The 14,134-nt window shown below is 49.0% G+C and overlaps 1 protein-coding gene across 1 annotated transcript; it reads right to left on the bottom strand.

Moving 5' to 3' along the window:
- Positions 1 to 1,070: 1,070 nt before the first annotated feature.
- On the bottom strand, positions 1,071 to 14,134 carry LOC115331367. The gene is made up of 4 exons (XM_029993490.2): positions 13,527 to 14,134; positions 11,018 to 11,218; positions 2,011 to 2,281; positions 1,071 to 1,583 (listed from the first exon to the last, which is right to left on the bottom strand). The coding sequence occupies exons 1-4, from the start codon at positions 13,844 to 13,846 to the stop codon at positions 1,278 to 1,280; spliced, it is 1,098 nt and encodes a 365-aa protein (XP_029849350.2). The 5' UTR covers positions 13,847 to 14,134; the 3' UTR covers positions 1,071 to 1,277.

Genomic DNA, 14,134 nt, shown 5'->3' with positions numbered 1-14,134 from the left:
ACTCATCCAGATCGAAACGGACGGGGGAAGCGGGGACTCGAACCCAGGAGGTTCCCAGCCCAAGCTGGAGCTGAGACGCTCCGAGCTGAGACGCGTTAGCCCACTCGGCCACTTCCTCCCCTTCAACGCGCGCTGCGCGCTACCGCTGCTTATATTCACACTTGAAGGAGAGGAAACTAGATGAGGAGAGTTGCGCCTGCGCGCGCGGTGTGAGTAGAAGCGAACGCACGCGCAGCTGTTTGAGAGAAGGACGCAGCTGGTAGCTGCGTGCACTTCGCGCAGCTGTTGGAGAGAGAGAGAACGCACGCGCAGCGAGGAGAGTTGCGCATGCGTAGTGTGAGTGCGGACTATGACGCCGCGGGACATAGACCCGAGCAAGAGATGCTCCGCATCTAAAATAAAAAGTATCGGTCCCGTAAACGATTTATGAACACAAAACCGAAAAATGTAATTTTGCGAAACTGTTAAGTGTTTTTATTATCTTTCGAATACGACCACTCCGACCCCAATAGATTCAGTAGTTTCCCAGAACTAAGGACAAAAAGTTGCCATATAGCAAATACATAGGCTCTTCTACCGTGATATCTCTTTGGAAGGGTAAATCAGCTCGCCTTGGGTTAACACCCTAAAGCTGTCAGAGCGATTTTACGGAGGGCATTACGATAATGACGTGGTGCAAGAAACGGACATGTCCAAACGTGAGACTGAGGAACGTGACACACTTCGGCTTTCAAAGTTCAGTTGTAGTACTCTGACAGTTGGATTCTCAAAGAGGGTCATGTATGCATGCTTAATAGACTTGATTCAGAGCGTTTGCACAGCACGAACATATACTATATATATACATATATATATATATCTTTATCCCCCTCACAATATATATATATATAAATAGTCTGGGTTGTTAGTCTCAGCACGTCGTCTCGCCACGCTCAGTGTCACAGCGATGACTGACTGCCATTTCTAGGTCAAAAATATTTTTGAACCTCGTCGTTCACCAAGCTTCTTTCGTATATATCAGCGATTGACCCTTCTAAGTGCTTTGGGGGAAAGTAGACGCTCCAAACGTCTTAGAGTGTATTGAATACACGTGTATTTATTCAATTACATATTTGTGCAATTTCATTGATTAAGGAGCGTCAGTGAAACTGTCGGGAATCGCGGCGCCCTGCGTTTTTAGATTGCCGGTGACTGGAGTGTCCTGGTATGGCATCGCGATGCCATGCTTTCATCGCCCAAAGATGAGGAGAATATCAGTAGGGCCCTGGTAGCTGCGCCTAACTGTAGCGAGGCCCGAACGACGCATGTTCCGTTGAATTCTTCTGGCTTCGGGTTGACGCCGCGTAAGGAACGGTGAGTTGGTAGAGGACGACGCCGTAGCCGAGCGAGGCAGCCAGCAGACGCGCCAGGCACCGGCCGTCGGGTTTGAAGAAACCCAGGGCATCGGAGTAGTCGCGCAACAGCGGTGCCATGTCGTGTCCGCCACACGCGGGCATCCGCGCCCGGACCGCGCTGGCCAGGCTTCCCTCGAAGGCCTCGGCTGCCCAGGCCACCAGGGCCAGGGTCCACACGCTGTGAACCATCTGGGACGAGAAAGTGTACGGGTCTCCAAGAGTTCCGAAGATCGACAAATTGTTAGTTTAACCACGGTGCCTGGATCGCGTCTTTGACTAGCGTGTTTAGGGTCCTATTCTGCTCAGTCATCGAAAGGAGTCCTGAAGTGGAAACAAATGAAGTCACAGAAGCCGGAGTGCCATTCTGTCGGGTTTTACCATCCTGACGGTTCTCCTTGTGATGACGTCATCAGGCGGAAATTGAGGGGCCATGTTTCCGGGAAGGGGGGGGGGGGGGGGGGGGGCGGTAAACACATTAGTCGGAGACGCGTTCCAGGCACCATGTTGAAAGTCCCTTGTATATAGAATCCACGGAGGATTACCACTTCAACGGAGAGCAACCGGTCAGAAGCAGAGCTCGCGGAATTTCGAGATTCACGCCTCCCGCGCAACTCACCTGGAAGAGGGAGAAGAGGAGGAGTGCTGACAAGTCTTCGGGGTTGTTGACGGAGTGCATGGACTGTCGAAGCGCCACCGTGAAGCCCACGGCGGTGTTGCAGCCCCAGAGAAGCAACGGGAACGCGAAGTGTCTGGCCAACCTCCTCCGACGTCTGATCATTGACGTAAGGGAACACCGTGGTTGGCTCAGGAGCTCGACTCGCAGGGCTGCCAGGTCGAGGGCGTATTGCAGAGCCAACCAGGAGATGAGGGTGTTGGCAACCATGAACCTTTGAAAAGAGGGGGGGGGGGGGGGCGGCGGAAGGGAGAGATTGTTACCGCATGTATACACCAACCAGAGAGTATACACCCTCCGAAGAAACACTTGACCCCAGGGGCAACAAACTGTCTTCGAGCCAAGTCACTTGGTTTGGCGCCAGACTCTCACCGGCGTCCCTGCTAACCCTAACCGAGTTGACTGATTTCAATAGGCGCAGCTTGCGTGGGCGCAGTTTCAAACACTGTTGGCGGCTAAATTCTCGTCTTTTCCTGATGTATTTTGTGTTTATCGGTGTATGTATTTTGCCGAGAATATTGAGAAAGCATTGCACCACAATTCAGAAAGAGACAAAAAAATCAACTGCAAACTATTTTTGTTGGGTACGCGCGCGGCAGAACGAATTCGACTGGAATGTTAGTTGTCGTATTTGCTTTTTACAATAAGTTTCGATGGCGCCCCCCGATTAGCCGCGTGTCAAACGACAAAGCGCTTAGCTGTCGAAAATAATTTAAAACTGAAGATAGCCGAAAGGCATGCATTTTTCAAGCTCACAAATAACGTGTTTACCGATGAACAGGACACTGACATACAATTTAGCAAGTGTTAACATTCGAACTATATATTGTACGTGCCACATGATGCAGCGTTATCTGAAGAGAATTTATTTGAGAAATATCTCAAATAACACGGTCAGAATCGACGATAGTAACATCTTGACGATCGGACGGAATCCAAGATGACTTCGTTTTGGGGCACGTTTTGGGGAGAGCTTACTTTTTTCACACCAGCACCAAGGCGAAGGAAGGGCCCGACTGACAAGTAAACAGCGCACCCTCAAAACAAGCAGTCTAATACCCCTGTTACACGGGCACACTTAACCGCGGTTAACTCAGCTTTAACTGCGGTTACGTGGCAGCACAGATGCCGCACTATACCCTCGGACAGCTATTTCAAAAGAAGTGAAGAGAGCGCGTGCACTGCTTTGATGGGGGCTCAAAATGCTCAAGCGCACGTTCGCCCATAGCTCTGACTGCATCGCCGCAGAATGTTGTCGGCAAGTATTGTGCGCTAATTGTGGTTTAGCGTAACTGCAGTTAAGTGTGCCCGTGTAATACCGCTGTTACACGGGCACACTTAACCGCGGTTAACTCAGCTTTAACTGCGGTTACGTGGCAGCACAGATGCCGCACTATACCCTCCGACAGCTATTTCAAAAGAAGTGAAGAGAGCGCGTGCACTGCTTTGATGGGTGCTCAAGATGCTCAAGCGCACGTTCGCCCATAGCTCTGACTGCATCGCCGCAGAATGTTGTCGGCAAGTATTGTGCGCTAATTGTGGTTTAGCGTAACCGCAGTTAAGTTTGCCCGTGTAACAGGGGTATAACTAGGGTATAAGCTTTCATGCACACAAAAGAAAGAACCACTTAAACAGCGCTGACTGACAACTCTATGTTATATTTACAATTTTCGTTTTCGTTTTTCTTTGGGACTAGGGTTTCTATGGCAAAAAATTGCCCTTTTCTTCTTCCTTTTTTTCTTGTGTTTTTGTAATAGGAAGCTAAACCATAAAATTATTGTATGGCTAAGTACTCTAGTTCTTTGTTGGACAACATTATGGAAGGAGTGCTGACACATCTCTCCTTTTGCCTGGCAATGTTCTCTGCTTCCACGATTTCCCGTTTTAACAGAAGGGCCCGACACCGTGGGCGCGACTGACTCCAACCCAAACAACTATTTTACAGCGGAGCTGTTAAGGGCTAGTTTCCCCAGGATCGAGTCCGCCGCAAAGAAATAAAGACACCGAACTCTGGACACCTACCGCCATCTATGAGCGACGGCGGCAAGCCACGTATCGGGTTGCCGCCGTCGCTCATAGATGGCGGCAGCCTTTCCACTGTGGCTTGCCGACTCGCGGCCGGCCATTACTTTCCATTGTACAGCTCCGCTGGTCTTCCATCTTCCCCAGAGTGGAAAGGCTGTTTTTTGCTATGACTGTGAAGGAGTCTAAGCGGATTATCTCTGGGAGGGGGGAGAACAGGAGTCATTGTTCGCAAAATCGCTTCGAGGACCGTTCAACGTCTCTCCCTGTCTTCGTTTCCCGTGAATGTCGAACAGAAACGATTGAATGGCAGGCACTTACCAGCCCTATTTCTCACAGTGGAAGATAACACAGAAAGGGTGCGCAGCGTGCATCAGTGCACGCTGCGCACCCTTGCGCAGCGTGCACTAAGTGGAAACTTTCAAGAGGAGCCAGAAAGCGTCGATTCCAAAACCGCAAAACATAGCTTGAGAATCGCGCCGAGCGGGTTTCCACAGTCTAAGAGAGTGGCAGAAAATTTCTAGCTGGTAGGGGGCGCGAGAGTCGCACCAGCCGCATCAGCATCAGCAACATGGCGGCGGCCTAGGAGCTTTTCTTGCAAAGGTCCGCGTATTTTCGGCACCGATTTGGGGTCCAGGGGACGTGGCCAATGACGTCACGGACGTCGAAATAATAACTTTTATCTCGCAGTCTTAGTTATTTTGACGTCAACAACACGTTTTCTTTGGATGCCGCTGACTGCATTTTGAAATGTCGGTCGCTCAGCGTGTGTGTGGCAAGGTGCTCGGCGGTTCGGCGGTGTCCGTGCTGGTGCGTGTTGTCAACGTTGCCGCCTGTACTCTTCGCGTTCTCAGGAACATCAAAATAAGCGTTCTCCATTTTCAAACTTCGCCCGATGCCGTCCGTCACTCCTGTTGCAAATGAATATTACGTGTACCGGGGGCGACAGAATCCAGCCGCAGTGATTTTGCACGCATTTTTCTGGAGCTTTAAGGCCGGTTCACACATGCAGCGAAGCGCTAATGTAGCGCTTCTCACGTGTCGTCTGCTACTTATTGTCTGCCATGAACAACAGTATTGACGGTGCGACACAAAGCTGGTGAACGCTCCCGTCAGCACGCGCTTAGCGCAAGGTCAGCGCTACGCTTGTAGCGCTCCGCTACATATGTGAACAGGCCTTTACTTGTGTGGACTATGACGGATTATCACCCTTGTATAGAATAGCTGCGAAGGCCGTGCAAGCGGCGAGCGAGTAGCCTTGACTGGCATGACTGCACCCGCCGCAGGAGCGCTCGTGCCGCGCGATCCAAAGCAACTAGCTCGCGCTTTTAGCACTCTCGTCGACAGCATTCTTTTTTTTTTTTTGAGCGTTAGTCATAAAAAAGAAATGTCGTAAATATCGCCAAATGCAACGAAAGACAAAATGTTCGAAAAAAAAATGTAAGCCTCCACTGCAGATCGAACCCACGACAGCTTGCCTATGCGGCAGGCATTTTAAGCGCTAAGCTACGCTACAGCTTCGCAAATGATGTTTTGACAATTCGCTTTATCCGAGACTTTCGGACGGCACTAAACACGGAGTACCGTCGGTGGAGTACCGTCGGAAGGCACTTGAACGCTCTGCAAAAGTGCTGTCGGACGGTACTGTAGTCACTACGAATCTTCTTTTGCAACAGGAGTGGCCAACGGCACCGGGCAAACGAAATAAAAAAAAAAAAACACTGTTTCTGGATGTCGGCACGCGACGAGTACAAGCGGCACGTCGACACACACCAGCGAGAACACCGCCGAGCACCTGACCACGCGCACACACTCGCCGACCGACCGACGATTCAAAATGCAGTCGGCGGCATCCAAACTAAGACGTGTTTACGTCAAAGAACACCAATTATCATTTGAACGTCCGTGACGTCATTGGCCGCGCCCCCTGGACATCAAATCTGTGCCGCAAATACGCGCGGCCCTGACGTCACGCTGCTCCGGTGGCGCTGCTGTCGTCACGGCGCATGCGCGGAAGCTTCAGTGCACTCGATCCTGGTTTCTGCGCACCCGCTGTGCCCACATCTGGTGTGGGCAAACGCTAAATTGTTCGTAAACAGTGTGTTTTTCTATACATGGCTTGCATTGACGTCACACCAGCTGCAATTTGGTGACCCTGCTGCTGAGCACGCCATCTTTGGCAGCATCCATCTAGCACCAACGAATCGTTTTTAGAGCGCTACTTTTAGGTGCCCGTTCACGGACATGGCTGCGTCGGCGTTGGCGTAACCGCGCGCATTGAATTATAAGACGTCACAGACCTATACACCGACACGCGGGCTTGACGTCACGGAGCTGCGGCGGCGCTGCGATCGCGCCGGAGCCGGGGGGTGTGGGCAAAAGCGCCCACGTTTCGCATGGGCGTCATAGCATTTCAGCATGCCGCGTTGCTGTGTTGCTATTCATTGCACCGGAATGTACAAGAAAAGCAGCGGGGTGAGTTTCCACAAGTTACCGGCAGACTATGAAAGGCATAGAAGGCGGGTAATATCCGTGGATCGAAAAGAATGGTCGCCTCGCGCGAACGACCGTTTGTGCGGCAAACACTTTCTTGAAGGCAAGTGCGGCTTTCATTTCAATCTCTGTCCCGAAGCTTGCTTATGCGCACGAAAACCATCGTCTGATCGAGGCCACCCGGATTTTGCTCCCATGATGTTCTCGCACAAAGCACCTTCCAAGCGCTCGTCGGAGGCTCGCTACGCACGCGCTACCCAGCTGATGGGAGTCGGCGACAGAACGGCAGTGTTGTAGGCGTTACCGAAAAACAGTAACGAAATACGTTACTCGTTACTTGCAAATAAAAGGTACGCGTTACTGAGCTACGTTACCTCAAAATAAAAGGAACGCGTTACCGCTACCGATAAAAAGTAACGCACGTTACTTCTGCGTTACTTTTTTAACTTATGATTTAACACATTTTACGGTTTTGACGGTACAGCTCAAGAAACATTATGTTCATACAGAGACTCAACATAATTACTTTATCTCTTTTTACGGCTATACCTAAATACTTACGAGGAAAAACGCAAAGAAAAACATGGCTTGACGGTTAAAACACGGAAAAAATTGAAGTGCAATTTCTTTAAGACTTGTGAAGTAGTAACGAGTAACGTAACTACGTTACTTGAAATAGTAACATAGGTACGTTACTCGTTACTGTGTCGAAAACGTAACGGGTGGGTTACTACGTTACTAAAAAAGTAACGCGTTACCAACAACGCCGTTACTTGTAACCTGTTACCGCCAAGACTGCAGAACGGACAAACCATTACTGCTTGTCATGCCTTGTGGTCATGAGGGTAGAAAAAATATCATACCTTGACTTGAAGACGCTGTGTATATTTAATCAATTAATCAATACACACACTTCCGCAGACCCACAGGCTGCTGATCCCGCCGGCAGTGCGGAAACCGACTCGAAGTAATCGTAGACCTCGAGAGACTTGTACGCCCGCACCGTGTCGGCCGTGAACTGGTTTGGCGAAAAAACTAAATAAACAACGACGTGAGCCGTCGACTTCCGTGGCAGCAACTTTACGTCGAAAGTCCAGCAGGCCTTGTTTACGGCGTACGGATCCTGCAGGCCACGCCGTCCACTTACAGTTTGTTTCGATACCGCTCCCGTTCAGGCTCGGGCAACGAGCTCAAATAGTCGGGCATAGCATACGACATACGTTGTGAGGAAATACGACGCACAAATAAAGATACAAGCGTCCCTACAACGTCAACAACGAGCGCACGCCATAGAACGCAATGGCGAAAACACGGAGAGCCGGGCTGCTTTTGCCCACATAGCTACCGCGCATGCGCGGCCTTCCGGCCGTGTTGGTAAACAGAGCCGCTCCGCGCGTCGGTCTATACGCTCCTTGTACTGACGTGACATCGCATACTTTTGAACACCAAGTAAGAAGAGGAGAAAGAAGCTGCTTTTGTAAAAAATTTGAGTGACAGCTTCTATAATCTTTTGGGAGGAGAATAGCGACGCCTTTGCAAATCCGGAAAGCACAAAGGAGGGTCCTGATAAGGGGGGAACTCCTTCTTTCCCTTTCCTCTGGAGGGCATCGGAAATGACGTCATGTGCAAGCCACGTATACACCATTTCGATTCCCCGCTAAATTTAGCGGGAAGACTGAGTTGGTGTTGACGTCCCGTGATGGCAATTTTCTCTCTAAATCTAGCGGGGAAACTGAATGTGTGTATAGGTCACGTGACAAGAAGTCACGTGACGTCATTTCCCCTAAATTTAGCGGGGAACCTGAATTGTTGTTGAGGTCACGTGACGTCAATTTCCCCGTTAAATTTGGCATAGAAACTGTGACGTCACGTTATGTCACAGGCTATGGCTTCACGAAATCCGGAGCAACTAGCCAAAGTACGTATTAAAACAAGCACCGCGCACGTTGCACTACGGGGCTTCCACCGTACCCTTATCGTACCCTCTATCTCTGACCTACCATAAAAAAGAAATATATATATATATATTATTTATTTCAATTGACCTTCAGAACTTCCTCAGGGAGGGTATTACATAAGGTTTTAACACTTGCGTTTGTAAAATTAGTAAACAAGAACAATAGGAATGAAATGAAATCAGTCCCAAACGAAACATTGTAAAGGCACTTTCGTTTGCTTTTCCTTCTCTTTTTCAACTATAAGGCAGTGGTGAGAATGACTTCGTTCAATTTCTCTTTGAAAGGAAGAGGATAAGATATGAAAACGATGCTCTGGGGAAGGTCATGGAAAAATTAAGCAGACGAGGGCACGGTTCTAGTTTTGGTGCGGATCACATTGGAGTGGATGACCGGTACGATAAGGAGGTTGTGGGGATGGCATGATGCATGGTGAATTTGGCTGCAAATCGCAATAGAACTTATGAAAGAGTGTTAGTGTAAAATTTTTTCGGCAAAGTGATAGGTTATCTAGTTGAGCACGTCCCTTTAGGCCGGTGACACTTATTTCATATGAATAGCTAGAAAGAATGAACATGACTGCACGATTTTGAATTGCTTCTAATTGATGACTGAAGTGATTTTGGAATGGGTCCCATATAGCGGCAGTGTAATCTAGCTTAGGGCGGATTAGTGCTTTATAGGCGGCAAGTCTTAAGTTTAATGGTGCGAATTTGAGGCGACGTTTTAGTTGTCCGAGTGACCTGTAAGACTCAGAGATTACATGGTGAATATGTAGTGCCCAAGGTAGGCTACTAGAGAAGTGCAGACCTAGGTACTTATAACTTAGTGCTGATGGAATTAGGGTCTCATTGATAGAATAAATGTAGGTTAGTGGGTTAGAGCGCCGATGAAAGGAAAATAATGTACAGTTACTAATATTTAATGACAATTGCCACAACTCCCACCAGGCTTGAACACTATTAAGATCATTTTGAAGAGATACCTTGTCACTTAAATTAGTAATTTTGCGATACACAACAGAATCGTCAGCAAATAGGCGGGTTTTGCAGGAAACAGAAGAGGGAAGGTCATTAATGTAAATAAGGAAAAGGAGGGGGCCCATAACGGTACCCTGGGGGACGCCGGAGGTTACGAATGCGTAGTTAAATGAATGGTTATTGACGTTTAAGAATTGTTTGCGATCCTGCAGGAACTTACCAATCCATGTTAGTATCTGCGGGTCTAAGTTAAGTTGGGAAAGTTTGAGCATTAGGCGTTGATGAGGAATCTTGTCAAATGCTTCAGCAAAATCTAAGAAAATGACGTCGGTTTCGATGTTGTTATCGAGGTTCATATGCAATTCAATGGCAAGTGTGGCAAGTTGAGTTTCGCATGAGAATTATTTTCTGAATGAATTATATTTAAATATAATTTCTTTCTTACATTCTCTACCACGGTGTATCGCAAAATCAAAATACCTAAAAAAGCTGAGCTCTACTTTCGCATTACAGAGAAGCGTAAACGTCTATAATTAATTTTTTGACAAGTGACAAGTAAGGATGAACAACAGCATCATACGATGACGTCATGTGCAAGCATGTTTTGGAACAAGTTGACGAAAGTCGAGGTTCCAGAAGAGATAAATTCAACAACTTCAACTCAAGTTGAACAACCTTGAGTGCCACAGTGAATATCTGTGGGCGCTGGCTTTAATTTGCCTAAAGTCACTCAATAGCCTACGCTTAAGAGTACTGACGCTTCCCCGACAGCCTTGCGGATGCCGCCATTTTGTTGCCTCGCGCAGAGCAGGCACAATGGGCAATCGCTGCGATTCGAAAATGCGACTTCCTCGGCTTTAGGCATACGGTCTCGGGAGTCACATGCGATATCATTTTGCACTGCCGCGAACTGTTTGCAGGTTTGCGGAAGACGGAAAAGCGTTTTCTGCAAATTGAGATAAAGCTTAGATAACTGGCAACAACGAATTTTAATCGACAAGGTGGTTGAAGTGTCGACGCTCTCAAGTGTATAGTTTATGATATGGGTCCATGTTTACATGCCGAATTTATCTAACTGATAGAGTAGGGGAAGAGCAAGGTGTTTCCTCCGCTTGAAAAGGCTGTCAATAGGGAGTTTTAGGGAACTGTTTTTGCACATACGACATGGTACTATGGGTCGTGCGGTACGAACTGCTCATGTGCGAGCCTTCTGCGGTAGCTCATGCGCAGTTCGTACCGGAGGGTCATTGTACCGTATCGGATGAGCGAAAACAGTTCCCTAAAACTCCCTATTATCTGTGGACACGCCTCAAGCTTGTTACAAGCAAGTTTCCTTCATGTGCTTCAAACGCGTCTAAAAGCAGTTTTTTATGACCACGTGACACGGTCGTCATGCAAGGAAGAAGCACGCCTCAAACACTGTCTGTAGACTGCCTTTTGTATGGTATATTAACGGTGTGAGCGCTTCAAAGAAGATTCGAGTAGAGTGCGGTTCGCTACCCGATGTAGTCTCCGACGAAGATGACCTTGGACAAGGTGCTATGGTCCAGGTGCTCCACGTCGACGCAGAGGAACAGCATGGTCAGGATGGCCTCGCTGTCGTTCCACAGGAGGGTCACGAATAGGTGGGGAATATAGAGCAAGGCGTACGCCGGTAGCTCCAGGTAGCAAGACACACGAAGACGACGGCTGAAGCTGTCCCTGCGTAGACACCGCCAGCAGGTTTTACGGCGCACTGCCTAACGAGTTTGATTTTAGGGTCGCCTTCTGTGACTGGCATCCATTTAAGCTATTTAAGCTTATTCATATAAAAAAAGATGGTCCCCCTTAGCCCTCAAAAGAAAACACAATAGGTTTTTGGGCCGTCAGACCAGTATTGATACGAATGTTGCTTAGCTGTACCCTCGAGCATAATGTACCTTTGTTACCTTCGTGCCTTCGGAGGCTGAAGGATACCCCTTGAATTCTGACATCCGTGCAAGTAGCATGTGTAGAACGGTATATATAAAAAGAAAAAACCTCTCCAAGCACAAAAGGCGTTTTGTTGTATTGTCGTGGCTGTCAATTTTACATTTCTGCCGTGGAGCAGCTTTATTGGATCTGTTTTTTTCATCCATTGCCCAAAACGGCTATTTCCTCCTGCTTGACAGGCAGGGGCCCCACCAAGCCGCTGCGCACGTTGTTTTAGCTCCCCATCGGGCAATTTCTAAAAGACTCATCTGCGTACTAGACGGAGTCGCTCGCAAATAATAAACACTTCCCACAAAAAATGCAAGACGTTTATAAATTTCTGTCATGAGTATTAGAGCGCAGCTCTTGAAGTATTTCGATTTTGCGATATACTGTGTTAAAGAATTTGAGAAATATATATATATATATATAGACTTCACGTGATTACGTAAGTCAAGTTATCAGATAACCTTATGTGATCACGTAACTTCACGTTATCATTAACATTTTTCTGCCAATAAACTTACGCGGCTACGATCACGTAACTTTACGTGGTTACGTGATCACGTAACCTTCTTTCTGCACCCTCCGCGTCTTCCGTGTCCTCCTCCTCCTTCGTACCCTCCTCCTATGTATCCTCCCATCCTCCTCTTTTAAACCCTCCCCTCCTACTCCTCCGTACCCTCCCCTCCTCCTCCTCAGTACCCTCCCGTCCTCCTCCAGTTACGCCGACGGCGACGGCGACGCCGATGCCGCAAAACACGAGAACGAGCGCCTAAAGACCCGACCGCACTAGCGTCGCCGAGACTTGCTGCGCGCCGCTGGCCACCGCGGGCTGACGGCGAAAACCAGTTTTCGCGCTCAGCGGCGCGCCGCTGGGCGCCGTCAAGGCAACCTGAACGTGCGCGGTTGAGGTCTCGCCGTTTCTCGCCGCAGAAGAAAGGAGTTAATGGGAGGTGGCGTAGATAGAGACACTGCGATGTCATGGCAACGTCCAAGCCGCTTCTCCCTGCGTCTTTCACGTAGCAAAGGAGCGTAGCGTTTTTTTCGTTTCGTCTGCTATCCCTGTTTCCCCCAATGCCTTTCCCAGCGGAGTGGTTCCTCAAAACTGTGCGACTGTTTCCCTTTTTATATGACAAGATACAGCCAGACTAGCTAGATAAGGACGCTAAGAACCGCTGGGAAATTATCGGGGATGAATTCGGAATAACAGGCGAGTGTCTCCGTGGCATTTGTCGCATGTCTTCTGCGTTGTGACGTATGTCGTGTTCATTTGGTGACATTTTTGAAAGTAGCCTTCATCTGTGGCGCGCAGCCGGGGAAGCAAAGCAGTGACGTGTTGCTCGGTGTTTCGGTAGCACCAACTCAGCCGGACTCAAAACCTGTGGCTTCTTTCCTTCAGAGCGCGGCGACGTCGCAAGATCAACAAGCAGGCTATGGTGATCACATTCACGCTGATAACCAGGTCATCATCGACACCTACCACGCAGCGAGTGCGGTTTTGATTCTTATATATGCGAAAGATGAGAGCCGAAACAGAAGAATCTAACGAAGAGCAGTCGACGAAAAAGGAAGCAATCCGGTTGGAGGCACGCGCGCGATCTCGAGAACGCGAGAGCTGGTGCTTTCAAGTGTCTCCTCGCGTTGGGACGCCGGACGGTGGTGCCACCGAGCGGAGCCGACTGGCAGCGCCGTTGCCGCTAGTGTGGTCAGGCCTTAAAGACCGACTACCCAGTTCGCGCTTTCCACTTTTCGCTTGTTTGCTCCTCTCCACCTTCTACCCTGTCCACCGTTGCCTGTTTCCTTCTCCCCCATGGTGAGGAGGATCTTCTGACTTGCAGAATATCCAGTCTGGTCGTCGGCCTTTAAGAGCTGCGCTAAAAAATTCCGTATAATCGGTTACGTCATAGGGCACCTGTCAGCCTATGAGCAATACAGTAGCGTGCAAATAATACAGATTTTAATAAAGAATCTCGGATAATTGGCCCCGTCATATGGCATCAGTCCGCCTTGGGCATTACAGAGAGGACGGCACGTTGACCCTTAATCTGAAACTTACCTCACGGGACGCTGAAGGCCTGATGCTGGTGTGAAGCAGTAGATGGCTCCGGAAACTATAGCAACGACCTCACGCACCATGGTCATCAGGTTGTCAAGCACCGCCACCTGGTCCCTGTCTTTGCCCCAGCACAGCAACGCGCTGGTCAGCCGGAACGCCAGCGATGGAACCGGCAAGCTCAGGGCGAGACACCAGAGGAATTTCTGCGAAGCCTTGAGCAGGATGTCCGTCTTGTTGCCACCGGACACCCGGATAGGGGTCATGGCCATCGCAGAGACTCTGTCATCCCTCGCCACCGAAGAAGGCATTGGTGTGGACATTCCGTGCTCAATATGAGTGACCTCCTCTTTAGCCTGAAGTTGCCGTTGGACGGAGAAGGCTTCCCTGCGAGAGAACACTGTTCAGAAGGGTGAAGTCTATAGAATGCGAAACTCCGCGACACTGTTAGCGCGAACATGCCATCGCCGGTTTTATCTGTTTGTCTCTAAGTGTTTAAGAACAGCCATCAAAACTACTATTAGTGGTGGAAAGTTCTCAGTTCGAGTACTAACCTAAGCGATACATTTTGATTCCCGAAGTACTTTATGGAGGTAAAATGCGCAAAATCA

The sequence above is a fragment of the Ixodes scapularis genome, unplaced genomic scaffold (genome assembly GCF_016920785.2).
Source record: "Ixodes scapularis isolate PalLabHiFi unplaced genomic scaffold, ASM1692078v2 PGA_scaffold4__175_contigs__length_147842914, whole genome shotgun sequence".
Classification (NCBI taxonomy): Eukaryota; Metazoa; Arthropoda; class Arachnida; order Ixodida; family Ixodidae; genus Ixodes; species Ixodes scapularis.
The sequence above is the reverse complement of the archived record's forward strand: the minus strand, read 5'-3'. Positions and strand labels throughout refer to the sequence as shown.

What these genes read in the sequence shown, in the direction of transcription:
- LOC115331367 (XM_029993490.2), bottom strand. Translation starts at nt 13,846, where the DNA reads ATGTCCACACCAATGCCTTCTTCGGTGGCGAGGGATGACAGAGTCTCT. An exon ending in GGCCTTCAGCGTCCCGTGAG is followed by an intron (nt 11,219 to 13,526) that starts GTAAGTTTCAGA and finishes GTGTCTACGCAG; the next exon opens with GGACAGCTTCAGCCGTCGTC. An exon ending in TCCTCTTCTCCCTCTTCCAG is followed by an intron (nt 1,584 to 2,010) that starts GTGAGTTGCGCG and finishes TTCTCGTCCCAG; the next exon opens with ATGGTTCACAGCGTGTGGAC.